A 12,538-nucleotide genomic window follows, 5' to 3' on the forward strand; every position below is an offset into this window, starting at 1 on the left:
GGAGCCCTACCTGATGGGGGTAATATCTATATGGAGGGCTGTGTACTTACTGGGGAGCCTACCTGATGGGGGTCATATCTATATGGGGGCCTGTGTACCTACTGGGAGCCCTACCTGATGGGGGTCATATCTATATGGGGGCCTGTGTACTTACTGGGAGCCCTACCTGATGGGGGTCATATCTATATGGGGGCCTGTGTACCTACTGGGGAGCTCTACCTGATGGGGGTCATATCTATATGGAAGGCTGTGTACCTACTGGGAGCCCTACCGGATGGGGGTCATATCTATATGGGGGCCCGTGTACCTACTGGGAGCCCTACCTGATGGGGGTCATATCTATATGGGGGCCTGTGTACCTACTGGGGAGCCCTACCTGATGGGGGTCATATCTATATGGGGGCCTGTGTACCTACTGGGAGCCCTACCTGATGGGGGTCATATCTATATGGGGGCCTGTGTACCTACTGGGAGCCCTACCTGATGGGGGTCATATCTATATGGGGGCCTGTGTACCTACTGGGAGCCCTACCTGATGGGGGGTCATATCTATATGGGGGCCTGTGTACCTACTGGGAGCCCTATCTGATGGGGGTCATATCTATCTGGGGGGCTGTGTACATACTGGGGAGCCTACCAGATGGGGGTCATATCTATATGGGGGCCTGTGTACCTACTGGGAGCCCTACCTGATGGGGGGTCATATCTATATGGGGGCCTGTGTACCTACTGGGAGCCCTATCTGATGGGGGTCATATCTATCTGGGGGGCTGTGTACATACTGGGGAGCCTACCAGATGGGGGTCATATCTATATGGGGGCCTGTGTACCTACTGGGGAACCTATCTGATGGGGGTCATATCTATATTGGGGCCTGTCTTGGGGCATGATGGAGGAATTATATGTGAGTGGCATATGATGGGGGCATTATATATGAGGGGCGCATGTGGCCCAGTCTCTACCTCCAGTGGCCCCCAGATAATTTGAGTTTGAGACCCTTGCCTTAAGAGTTATTCCCCCGCCCTTAATTGCTCCCTCTAAAAGCAGAAGTTTGGGCTGAGTGACAGCTCTAGTGTCCAAACAAGAAAACACTAAAGCTGTCAATCATCGCTCTGGGAAGCACTCAGTACAGGGAGCTCTTAGCACCTAACACAATGTTTCCCAAACAGGGTGCCTGCAGCTGTTGCAAAACTACAACTCCCAGCATGCCCGGACAGCCTTTGGCTGTCCGGGCATGCTGGGAGTTGTAGTTTTGCAACAGCTGGAGGCACCCCCCTGGTTGGGAAACAATGACCAGACATGAAAAGTCCACCTTCTGTGCACTGGGACATCAAAACAGGTCATTAAACTCCTCTCCCTGACTTCTGTACACTGCTGTCAGCAGCTTCAAGGGCTCAAAAGTGCTCACAGATTCCCTTTAAAACCCTGCCTTGTGCCAGTTACTCTTATGCAGTTTATGTAATTTCCAGGCATAATAACAGAGGAATACTCTGTTATTCTGCCTGGAAATTACATAAACTGCATAAGAGTAACTGCGAGATATTGTTCCCCTGATCTACAAGAGAAAAAATGCAGTAAATGCAGATCATAATAGTAAATAATTCAGAATGTAGTCACACATCATCTGTACCCATAGTAGATATTACTTTAAATGACAACAAATCCATAAAGGATATTTTCCACATGAAGGTAAATGTATTGTTCTATTTAACAGGACTTTCCACTGCAGATAGACTGAAAACGAAACGTCCCTCAGCATCTCAAATAGAAAAAAATCCCATTCAACGCCGCTTTCCTGATAATTGTGCTAAAGGAAACAGCAGACACTTAAAAACCCTTACAGGGGAATTAGCAATGATTAAATGGTTTCTTCACTGCTGCAGTGACATAAGGAGGAAGCGCCCCTCCAGACAGATACCACATGTCAGGTGTTTAAAACATTGAGCGAGGGATCAAAGCATTGGATTGTGTCTGACTGCTATGGATCTGCAGGAGTAGCACGTACTTGATCCAATTATAGGAAATCACTTACTTGATCCAATTATAGGAAATGTTGGCAAGATAGCCCATGGATCAGTCATTTGTTCTGCAAGAAGATGAATGTAGGGGCCTGAGAAAATCCTTGGTAATCCTTCACTTAAAGGGGTTATCCAACATAAAGTGACTTTAATAATAAAGTGTCATACAGTAATGGACATCCTTATCAAGGATCTGTGCTTGTATTAGTGGTAAATGGCCGTGTCCTGTGTCTCCCATCAAGCTGCATCAAGGCTTGTTTTTGGGAACTGGCTACTTCCCGTTTGTGTGGCCTTCCTCAGACTACAATCCCCAGGATCCTTTGTTACAAATGGGAGGTGACATATTTCCCTCCCACACATCGGTCACCCCACACAGAGCACAGCCATGCTCCCTTTGATCACGACTTGCCTGTAATCACCTGACAAACAAGCTGTGGATCTGTGCGATGATAAATGCACGCACATGTGCCTCAGTAGTGTCATCAGGCAACAGAGAAAGCAACCAAGCCGCACAGCAAGCTGGGAAAGGGCTGAGAAAGCACTCCATTTTAGGCAGTTAGGCTGCAATGAATTTTGGGGAAAAAGGAAGAAAAAAAAATTCCACACCTGCCACCAAACACAGGTAAGGGTGGGTTCACACTACGTTTTCTCCCATACGGGAGCGCATACGGCAGGGGAGAGCTAAAACCTTGCGCTCCCGTATGCCTTCGTAAAACCTCCGCTCCCGTATGTAATTCATTTCAATGAGCCGGCCGGAGTGAAACGTTCGATCCAGTCAGCTCATTTTTGCGCCGTATGCGCTTTTTGCGTTGACCACAGTTTTAGGTCCGGTTGTAAAAGCGCATACGGCGCAAAAATGAGCCGACCGGACCAAACGTTTCACTCCGGCCGGCTCTTGAAATGAATTACATACAGGAGCGCATACGAAGGCATACGGGAGCGCGAGGTTTTAGCTCCCCCCTGCCGTATGCGCTCCCGTATGGGAGAAAACGTAGTGTAGAGAAGTAGATTAGTAACTAGATTAAGCTTTCCTGCCCCTGTCTCACATTCAAAGAACCAAATCCTGGAATAACCCTTTAACCAGACTAAGGCTGCATTCACACCTCATTTTCAGCCTACAGTTGCTGGATCCAGCTGGGGGAGGGGAAAACCAGGCGCTCCCGTACCCCAGCCGGACCAGCGCTGAAATCCATTTACTTTAATCAGCCGAACGAAGAAGAACGGTGACTCTGGTTGGCTCATTTTTTACCCGTATCCGGTTTTGTGACCGGACCTAAAACCGTAGTATAAACATTTTACCCCTGTTTGCTTGGTGTATTGTTTGGACAGTTGCTCAAAATTTACCAAAAAGGTGCACAGGACTTAATAAATGTTACTCAGTTATAGAAACCAGATGTGCATCTGACACTTTTGTACGTGTCCTATTAGGTAGTGTAGGTTTGCGCAAAGCTTCTAAATTTAATTTGCACAAATTATAAATACAGCTCCACTTCAAAAAGTGGTGTACAGTGCACCAAATAGTAGACAACTTTAAAAAGATGTTCTACCGAAAATTGTGCATAAAAATTGTGCAAAATTTGCAGGGACATTTAGAACATTGAAGTGGTGTAAAGCCAATGATAAATGTCCCCCAAAGAACCTATAGCCAACCCTTAAAAATAAGATGATACTTTCAGCTTAGGGTGCCCTGATCACACACCTTTTTATAGTTTATTGATACAGCCACTGCCGAAAATGTTGGTACCCCTGAAATTTTTCAAGGAAATCAAATATTTCTCACAGAAAAGGTTTGCAGTAACACATGTTTTGCTGTACACATGTTTATTCCCTTTGTGTGTATTGGAACTAAACCAAAAAAGGGAGGAAAAAAAGCAAATTGGACATAATGTCACCAAACTCCAAAAATGGTCTGGACAAAATTATTGGCACCCTTTCAAAATTGTGGAAAAACAAAATTGTTTCAAGCAAGCATGTGATGCTACTTTAAACTCACTTGGGGGGCAAGTAACAGGTGTGGGCAATAAAAAAAAAAAAAAATCACACCTCAAAGCAAATAAAAAGGAGAGAAGTTCGCTTAGTCTTTGCATTGTGTGTCTGTGTGTGCCACACTAAGCATGGACCAAAGAAAGAGAAGAGAACTGTCTGAGGACTTGAGAACTAAAATTGTGGAAAAACATAAATCTCAAGGTTACAAGTCCATCTCCAGAGATCTATATTTCCCTTTGCCCACAGTGTGCAGCATTATCAAGAAGTTTGCAACCCATGGCACAGTAGCTAATCTCCCTGGGCGTGGACAGAAGAGAAAAATTAATGAAAGGTGTCAACGCAGGATAGTCCGGATGGTGGATAAGCAGCCCCAAACAAGTTCCAAAGATATTCAAGCTGTCCTGCAGGCTCAGGGAGCATCAGTGTCAGTGCGAACTATCCGTCGACATTTAAATTAAATTAAACGCTATGGCAGGAGACCTAGGAGGACCCCACTGCTGACACAGAGACATAAAAAAACGAGACTACATTTTGCCAAAATTAACTTGAGTAAGCCAAAATCCTTCTGAGAATCTGGACAGATGAGACCAAAATAGAGCTTTTTGGTAAAGCACATCATTCTACTGTTTACCGAAAATGGAATGAGGCCTACCAAGAAAAGAACACAGGACCTACAGTGAAATATGGTGGAGGTTTAATTATGTTTTGGGGTTATTTTGCTGCCTCTGGCACTGGGTGCTTTGAATGTGTGCAAGGCCTCATGAAATCTGAGGATTACTAACGGATTTTGGGTCACACTGTACAGTCCAGTGTCAGAAAGCTGGGTTTGCGTCCAAGATCTTGGGTCTTCCAGCAGGACAATGACCCCAAACATATGTCAAAAAGCACCCAGTAATGGATGGCAACAAAGCGCTGGAGAGTTCTGAAGTGGCAGCAATGAGTGCAGATCTAAATCCCATTGAACACCTGTGGAGAGATCTTAAAATTGCTGTTTGGAAAAGGCGCCTTCCAATAAGAGATACCTGGAGCAGTTTGCAAAGTAAGAGTGGTCCAACATTCTGGCTGAGAGGTGTAAGAAGCTTATTGATGGTTATAGGAAGCGACTGATTTCAGTTATTTTTCCAAATGGTGTGCAACCAAATATTAAGTCAAGGGTGCCAATAATTTTGTCCAGACCATTTTTTGGAGTTTGGTGACATTATGTCCAATTTGCTTTTTTCCCCCTTTTTTGGTTTAGTCTCAATACACACAAAGGGAATAAACACGTGTATAGCAAAACATGTGTTACTGCAATCCTTTTCTGTGAGAACTACTTCATTTTCTTGAAAAATTTTACGGCTATGACTGTACGACCTCCAGGCTCCTTAGAGGAGGGTTTATATTTTGTCTGACAATTTGAGATTGTCAAATGGATGTTAACTTACTTTTAATAATGGGAGTGATCAGGTAATGGGTGAGATTATACAGTCAGGGCGTGGGAAAATAAGCTGACCAGAGTCACAAGGTGACTTCAGTTACCTGGAGACCCAGGAAAATTGATGAAAGGTGTCAACGCAGGATAGTCCGGATGGTGGATAAGCAGCCCCAAACAAGTTCCCAAAAAATTCAAGCTGTCCTGCAGGCTCCGGGAGCATCAGTGTCAGCGCAAAATAATCCGTCGACATTTAAATGAAATGAAACGCTATGGCAAATTCATGTGTAAGGCACGGGTACTGCAGGGATACTGAAGAAGGTGGGTTTGAAATTTTCCTGCCATGATTTGGCTGCCGTATGCACAAAACCTGGTGTGAATGAAGCCTAAGCTATGCCAACAGTTGCAGATTAAAGGGGTACTTGCCCCTAGACATCATATCCCCTATGTAAAGAATAGGGGGATTTGATGTCTGATCACAGTTCTTTAGAATGCTGGGTGCGGGTGGCGGAGGTCGTGATGTCACTGCCCCTCAATGCAAGTCTATGGGAGGGGGCGTGGTGGCCCTCAAGCCCCCTCCCATACACTTGCATTGAGGGGGCGTGGTGTGACGGCATGAGGGGGCGTGGCTGTGATGTCACAACCCCCCGCTGCCCGCTCCAAGCTTTCGGAACCAAATGTTCTGAACACTGGGGTAGTGGAGTACGCCTTTAAGTCATGCATGCCCCTGCAGCCTGTTCAGTTGTCTAGTGATGTCAAGCCCTTCCTACAATGGTAGGGATCAACAAAACCTCTGATCAACTAGATATTTTTCCTGACTACAGACCGATACTTCTAATCTTTTTCTATTTTCTGAATGTAATATTTTCATTATGGGGTCTACTATCTTGCCTGAGCGGTTTAACAGCATTTAGAGAGATGACGTACATCAGGACCCATGGATATAGGCAACAATAGACAGGAGCAGTCCCATTCAGATAAATTATAAAATGTTCTGGTAATTCTCTGTGACAATTTTAGAGGTATATTCTACAGAGAAGGGAGATGCTGATCCCTGCTGTGAATGGTGGTGGATCCAGTGTTATCTATAGACTTGATCTGTACAGAACAGGAAGTTCAAAATATAGACAGTACAATGGAAATTAGAAAAAATTGCACCAAAAAAATCTTTAAAAAAATATGTTTAACATATAAACTTGATTTAATCAATAGGTAATTTTCTGAGGACACATTCTTTTTAATCCTATAATGACAGTGAAACCGATGGTGGATAGTTCAGGAACTATGGCGCCCCCAAATGTTGCAAAACTACAACATCCAGCATGCCCGGACAGCCAAAGGCTGTAAGGGCATGCTGGGAATTGTGATTTCGCAACATCTGGAGTTCCTCAGTTTGAAGACTACTGCTTTAGAGCGTACACATCATTTCTAAATCATTCATAAACCAGATCTGTTTTGATTTGCTCTCGCTTGCTGGAAGTGAGAACTCTTTGCACCACCTACGCCCCCATTAGTTCTTGTAGAGGACAACAAAACTCTGATCAATAGTTCAATGTGTTCAATAAGTGAACTTCATGGCCACTGCCTTAATTTAAAGCATTACATACCATACTGACCAATACCAAGTGCCCATAGTAGCAGAGCAATTCATGCATGCATGGCTACTGACAAAATCTAAAACTAATTTCCATGCAAATCTAACTGTTTATGGTCGCATGAGGACTGCATAATGTTCTGGAAGCCTGAAACTAGTACAGTATTCACATCATGCATGGGTGAAGTCCCCTTACAAAGTATTAATGGACGAAAATAATTAATTTCTTGTTAAATTACTACTAGCCTAGTACCCGGCGTTGCTCGATCTGTGAGCCATATTGGATTTCTTCAGGAGGCTGGGAAAGCTGGGTGGCACGCAGTACACAGTGCAGAGCTCATAGTACTTCCCCAGAGAATATCCGTATACATATACACAAACAATTATACAAAATAAATAAATATATATAATATTTTATACACACAATCACACATACATACACACACACACATATATATATATATATATATATATATATATATATAAAAATAATGCCATAAAAGAATAGAAGCTTGCACTCACCGCTCCAGTAGACTAATATATATATATATATATTTATGTATACGTGTGTGTGTGCGTGTAAGTCAGCTGCCTTGTTGGTTCCTACATTATACAATTCAGAAGAAACAACAGGATTCCTCGGGTAGAGTTACACATAGTAGTTTGCACAAAGGATCCATGTTTCCAACCACCAGTCCACTATAGAGCAAAATGATATTTCTAGTGTTACCATCATCTATAGCCTAGGTCTCCAAAATGTGGACCTCCAGCTGTTGCAAAACTACAACTCCCAGCATGCAGGGGCACATTGGGAGTTGTAGTTTTGCAACAGTAGAAGGTCCACAGTTTGGAGACCACTGCTCTAGAGGACCTTCATCTGGAACAATTGAGTAAAGACACTGGCCTACATGCTCCAGTAGGATGACAATGGATGCAGAGAGGACGGAGATTCCTGCAGTGTGACTGTACCTCTTCCTCTTTGCGCTGCCAGTGTCAGATGTGGCGGAGGAAATCATGCTGTCTCCGTCTTCTATATCCAGGTCTCTGCGAGCCAGCTCTTTCTTTTTCGCCTGAAATAAAAGAACAAAATCTCCAGAGTCAGCCTCGCTCTGCCAAACGTTCCTAGAATACATGAATATTAAACAGCTGCATAGATCAGTTTCAGTCGGAAAAAAAAAAAAAAGAAAGAAAAGCTACAACTGGTGTCAGTGTATAAATATTAAAAGCGTCAAGGATCCGTGATACAGCGGCTTGGAAGCATCTACATTTCATGAGTTGCCACACGTTTGTTGTCCAATACTGTACTGTGGGCATGGTGCCTCTCCTCCAGCTGCAGGCAAAGCCATAAAAATATCTCTGATCCGATTCGGCAGGGAGGCTTAAAGCATAGATGGGTAGAATTTTTTGTTTTTTATAATTTGGCGTTTCTATTCCAAAAGGTGAATATTGATTGACAACGGTAGGGAAAAAAATGCTAATAAACACACAGCAGACGTGGAGTGCACACAAAACCTAAGCGCCTGGGTACAATCATTTTATTTTATAGTTCTGCAGATTGCGAAGCAATAAACACATCCAGAGCTCGACTATTATCATTATGAGGCTCAGACACAAATAGAAAATACATGGAGCAGAACCTGGGTCTTAGGAATAACCATATGCAAACAATATGCGGTCAGCAAAGATAACCTGACAAAGTGCAAATACATAAAAGGTACCTGAAAATGTACAAAAGCATCAGATCTTTCATTTGTTTTTCACAGTTTGTACGGTAATTGCACTTTATATCTGCCGCCACGTATGTGATAAGGATCATAGACATCCGTCAGACACACTACGCAGCACTGTAGGTATGTCGACACATGCCATGATGTAGACCTGGTAGGCCTATAAAATTAAAGTGACAAACGCATTGTAATAGTGACTGACTGGCCGTTTTCCCATCATATACTGGGACTCATCATCTCTTCTTGAAAATAAAGACTGTCATGAACAAGTGGAGGATTAAAGAAGTCCAGTGGTAAGAAACGTATCCCCTATCTGCATCTCCCATAGAGATGAATGGAGGGGGGTGTTTGGATCAGTTGACCTGCTGTGTGCCAAACAGCGCACGACAGCTCAGGCGAGGCCCCGTATGGGAGATCGCGGGTTTGGGGGGTCCCAGTGGGGATAAATTTCTTACCACTGAACTTCTTTACTGCAGAAAATTAACTATTTGAGTAAATTTTTACCATTTTCCTGCAGCTAATTTAAATTCTTAAACTTTCAAATAATTCCTTTAAGGTTGCGTTCACACTTGAGTATTTTTGCTGGGCAGCAAAATCTTCTAAAGATGATCTACAGCAGAAAATACTCATGTATGAAAGTGCCCATAGCGTACGTTCACACGGGCGGATAACCTGCGGATTTTCTGCAGCTTATTTGCTTCGGGAAATCCACAGCGGATTTTGCTACCATTGACTTCTATGGGTCCGAAGGAGAATCTGCAAATCTGCCTCTATTGTGGATTTTCTGCTGACCCATTGAACTCAATGGTAGCAAAATCCGTTCACATGGGCGGATCGACAGCATATTTTACGCTGTGGATCCACCGACGATGGACCCCTAAAGTGTGCCTCCACCGCTATGAGCAGACACACTGCTGCGATGTGTGAGTTGCCGCGCGCATGCACGGTGTACTCTCACAGATCGCGGCCACTCCACCTGCTCCCTAAGCTAGGCTGAGAACAGCCACATTGTGTGCGACTATATTGCGTATGCGCGCGGCGACTGGCAGATCGAAGTGTGTCTGCTCGTAGTGGCAGATTGCCAATCTGAGCAGGCAAATCTGGAGGCACACTTCAGGGGTCCATCGTCGGTGGATCCGCAGCGTAATATACGCTGTGGATCTGCCCATGTGAACAAGCCACAGTATTCACACTTACAGTATCCAGTGCAGGATTTGAAGCAGCAGATTTCAATGTAAACTAAAATCACTAAACACAGCATCACATCTGCAGCTCAAAACCCTGCACATGAAATATGCTCAGGATACTGAACATGTAAATAGACCCTAAGGGTACGTTCACACAGAATCCTGCGCAGATTTGACGTGCAGGATTTGTAACTGCAGAATAGAAGCTGTGGTCAGTCATTTAGTTTATATTGAAATCTGCAGCAGAAAATCCTGTGCATCAAATCTCCATATGTGTGAACATACCCTAAAGCAGTTTCAGAAAAGCAGAGCTGATATTTATTGATTTTTTTTTTTAAAACAGCACCACACTGGTCCTTAGGTTGTTTATGGTATTGCAGCTCAGTTCCAATATAGTAAATAGAGCCAAGATGTAATACCACACACAACCTGAGAACAGGTGTAGTGCTCTTTTTGGAAGACATTAAATCTGTTTTTTTTTTTATTTTATTCCTGGATAACGTCTAATGTTGACTCTAAGGCAAGTGAAGTAAAAACACACCCGGCATCATCAATAACTTCAAGAATTGAAGCAATAGCACCAGTAACTAAAAACACGGGACAGTGCAATATGGTGGGAGGCGAGCATCTTTTATTAAATTCTTGTGGGGTTACTTTTAGAAGCACTGATAAAAAATAATGACATATGCTGTCTCCTCATGAGGGCCATGAGTAAGCAGACCTGTATATTCTAGTTTTGTTACAACTTAATTTTGATACAAGGGATTGTATGTCAACAAACAACCAGAGTATGATGTCTAAATGTATAATAACATTACTAATATAGCATTATTATCCAAAATGAACAGAATCTATTTCAGTTGTGCTTTCTTCCTGTAAACCATGACGTCACGTCACATCCTGAGAAGAGCTCTGTCCATTATTTCCCTAGTGCCCGCATGGAAATGCAGTGTTGTGAAGGATAGAGCTGGTTTTACTGCTCATTAGCTTTATGGCTGATAAGATGAGGCAGCCAGTAGACCTCTCTTAGTCACAGCAGTGTCTACAGCTGTCTTAAATGGGTATTCCAGGATTTTTTTTTTATGTTATTTGACTATGCTACAGGGGCTGTAAAGTTAGTTTAGTTTATAATATAGTGTCTGTACCCATGTTTGATGGTAGTCTTGCAATTCTTTTCGACCGTAAAAATGAAAAATTTCTGTCAGACGCCAGTGGGGTGTAAATGCTCACTGCACCCCTTATTACCTTCCGTGAGGGGTGTAGTTTCCAAAATGGGTGTTTGTTTTTTTTGTGTTCATGTCAGAACTGCTTTAACTATCAGCCACCTCTGTGCCAATCAACAATATAGACCGCAGGGATGTGGAATTTCTATCGCCCGACGCCCCGGACTAGCAGTTTTGGGCGCCGGGCAGGTGAATTTGTCCGGCTCTTAGCCCGGCTTCGGGCAAGCAGGGCCGGACCTGACAAGTGCGGCGGATCTGCAGTCTCTATGGAGCGGGCAGGAGTCGGGAGCCCGCTCCATACAGACTGCAGATCCGAAGCAGAGTAGGGAAGATGAGAAGCTGTGTATGTCTCTCTCTCCCCTGCTCTGCAGACGTGCGGGGAGAGATGAGGGGGCGTGGCTTACTTCTCCCCGTGCAGACCTGCGTCCTCTGGCTTCACTCCCCCCAGCTGTAGCTTCGGAGAGCTGAGGGGAGGAGGCGCGTCTGCACGGGGAGACTGTATGCGGTGCTCTGCAGTATGTATGGAGCGGGCTCGGGATTCCTGCCCGCTCCATACTCTGCAGCCCCCGGCTGTTCTCAGTAGCCGGGGGCCGCCGCTAATAGCCCTATTAACCATTTAGATCGCCGCTGTCAAAGCTGACAGCGGCGTCTAAAGCCTGGGTTCTCAACCTGGGGTACGCGAAAACGCTGACAAATACCGGCCATGCATTGGCCAGTATTTGTCAGCGCATTGCCGCGGCAGCTCACTGTACAGTAGCGCGGCCAGAGATGCGGCCGGGGCTACTGTAAGTGAGCTGCGTGGTTGCCAGGGAGACATTTGGCCTCCCCTGACGTTGCGCGGAGTTGCCGCACAGCGCAGGGGGACGTCACACGTCAGTGCGGCCCTGTGGAACATCCCGTGAAGCAGCAGGCAACGGGACCACAGGACGCCAGGTAAACAGCTGTATGGCACGGGGGGGGACGGGACGGAGCACAAGGCATTAAGATGGAGGGGGAGAGGGATAATGGCGGAGGGGGGGGGGGGGGGGGGGGAGTAATAATGCACAAGGCATTGAAATTTTATGTCTTGTGCTTTATTACTCCCCTCTCCCCTTCCATCTTAATCCCCTTGCACCAGTCCCCCCTTCCTTTGATCCCCCTTTTGCCATATGCGATAATAATGGCACAAGGGGATTAATATGGAGGAGGGGGGGTTGATTATCCCCCCCCTCCATCTTAATCCCCTTGTGCTATTATTATCCGATATGGCAAAAGGGGATCAGAGGGAGGGGGGAATTATCAACCCCTCCCCCCCTCCTCCATATTAATCCCCCTGTATCATTATTCCCCCTCCTCCATCTTAATCCCCTTGTTCCATATTGGATAATAATGGCACAAGGGGATAAAGATGGA

General features: G+C 44.9%; 1 protein-coding gene across 13 annotated transcripts in view; it reads right to left on the reverse strand.

Moving 5' to 3' along the window:
* Nucleotides 1-12,538, reverse strand: part of PBRM1 (polybromo 1) — a 123,988-nt gene that overhangs the window by 51,324 nt on the left and 60,126 nt on the right. For all 13 annotated transcript variants that reach the window (XM_056524151.1, XM_056524150.1, XM_056524157.1 and 10 more), the window contains exon 13: nucleotides 7,979-8,079. In XM_056524151.1, coding sequence (XP_056380126.1) covers nucleotides 7,979-8,079 — 101 coding nt within the window. The remainder of the gene's footprint in view (nucleotides 1-7,978; nucleotides 8,080-12,538) is intronic.

Source organism: Hyla sarda, chromosome 6 (genome assembly GCF_029499605.1).
Source record: "Hyla sarda isolate aHylSar1 chromosome 6, aHylSar1.hap1, whole genome shotgun sequence".
Classification (NCBI taxonomy): Eukaryota; Metazoa; Chordata; class Amphibia; order Anura; family Hylidae; genus Hyla; species Hyla sarda.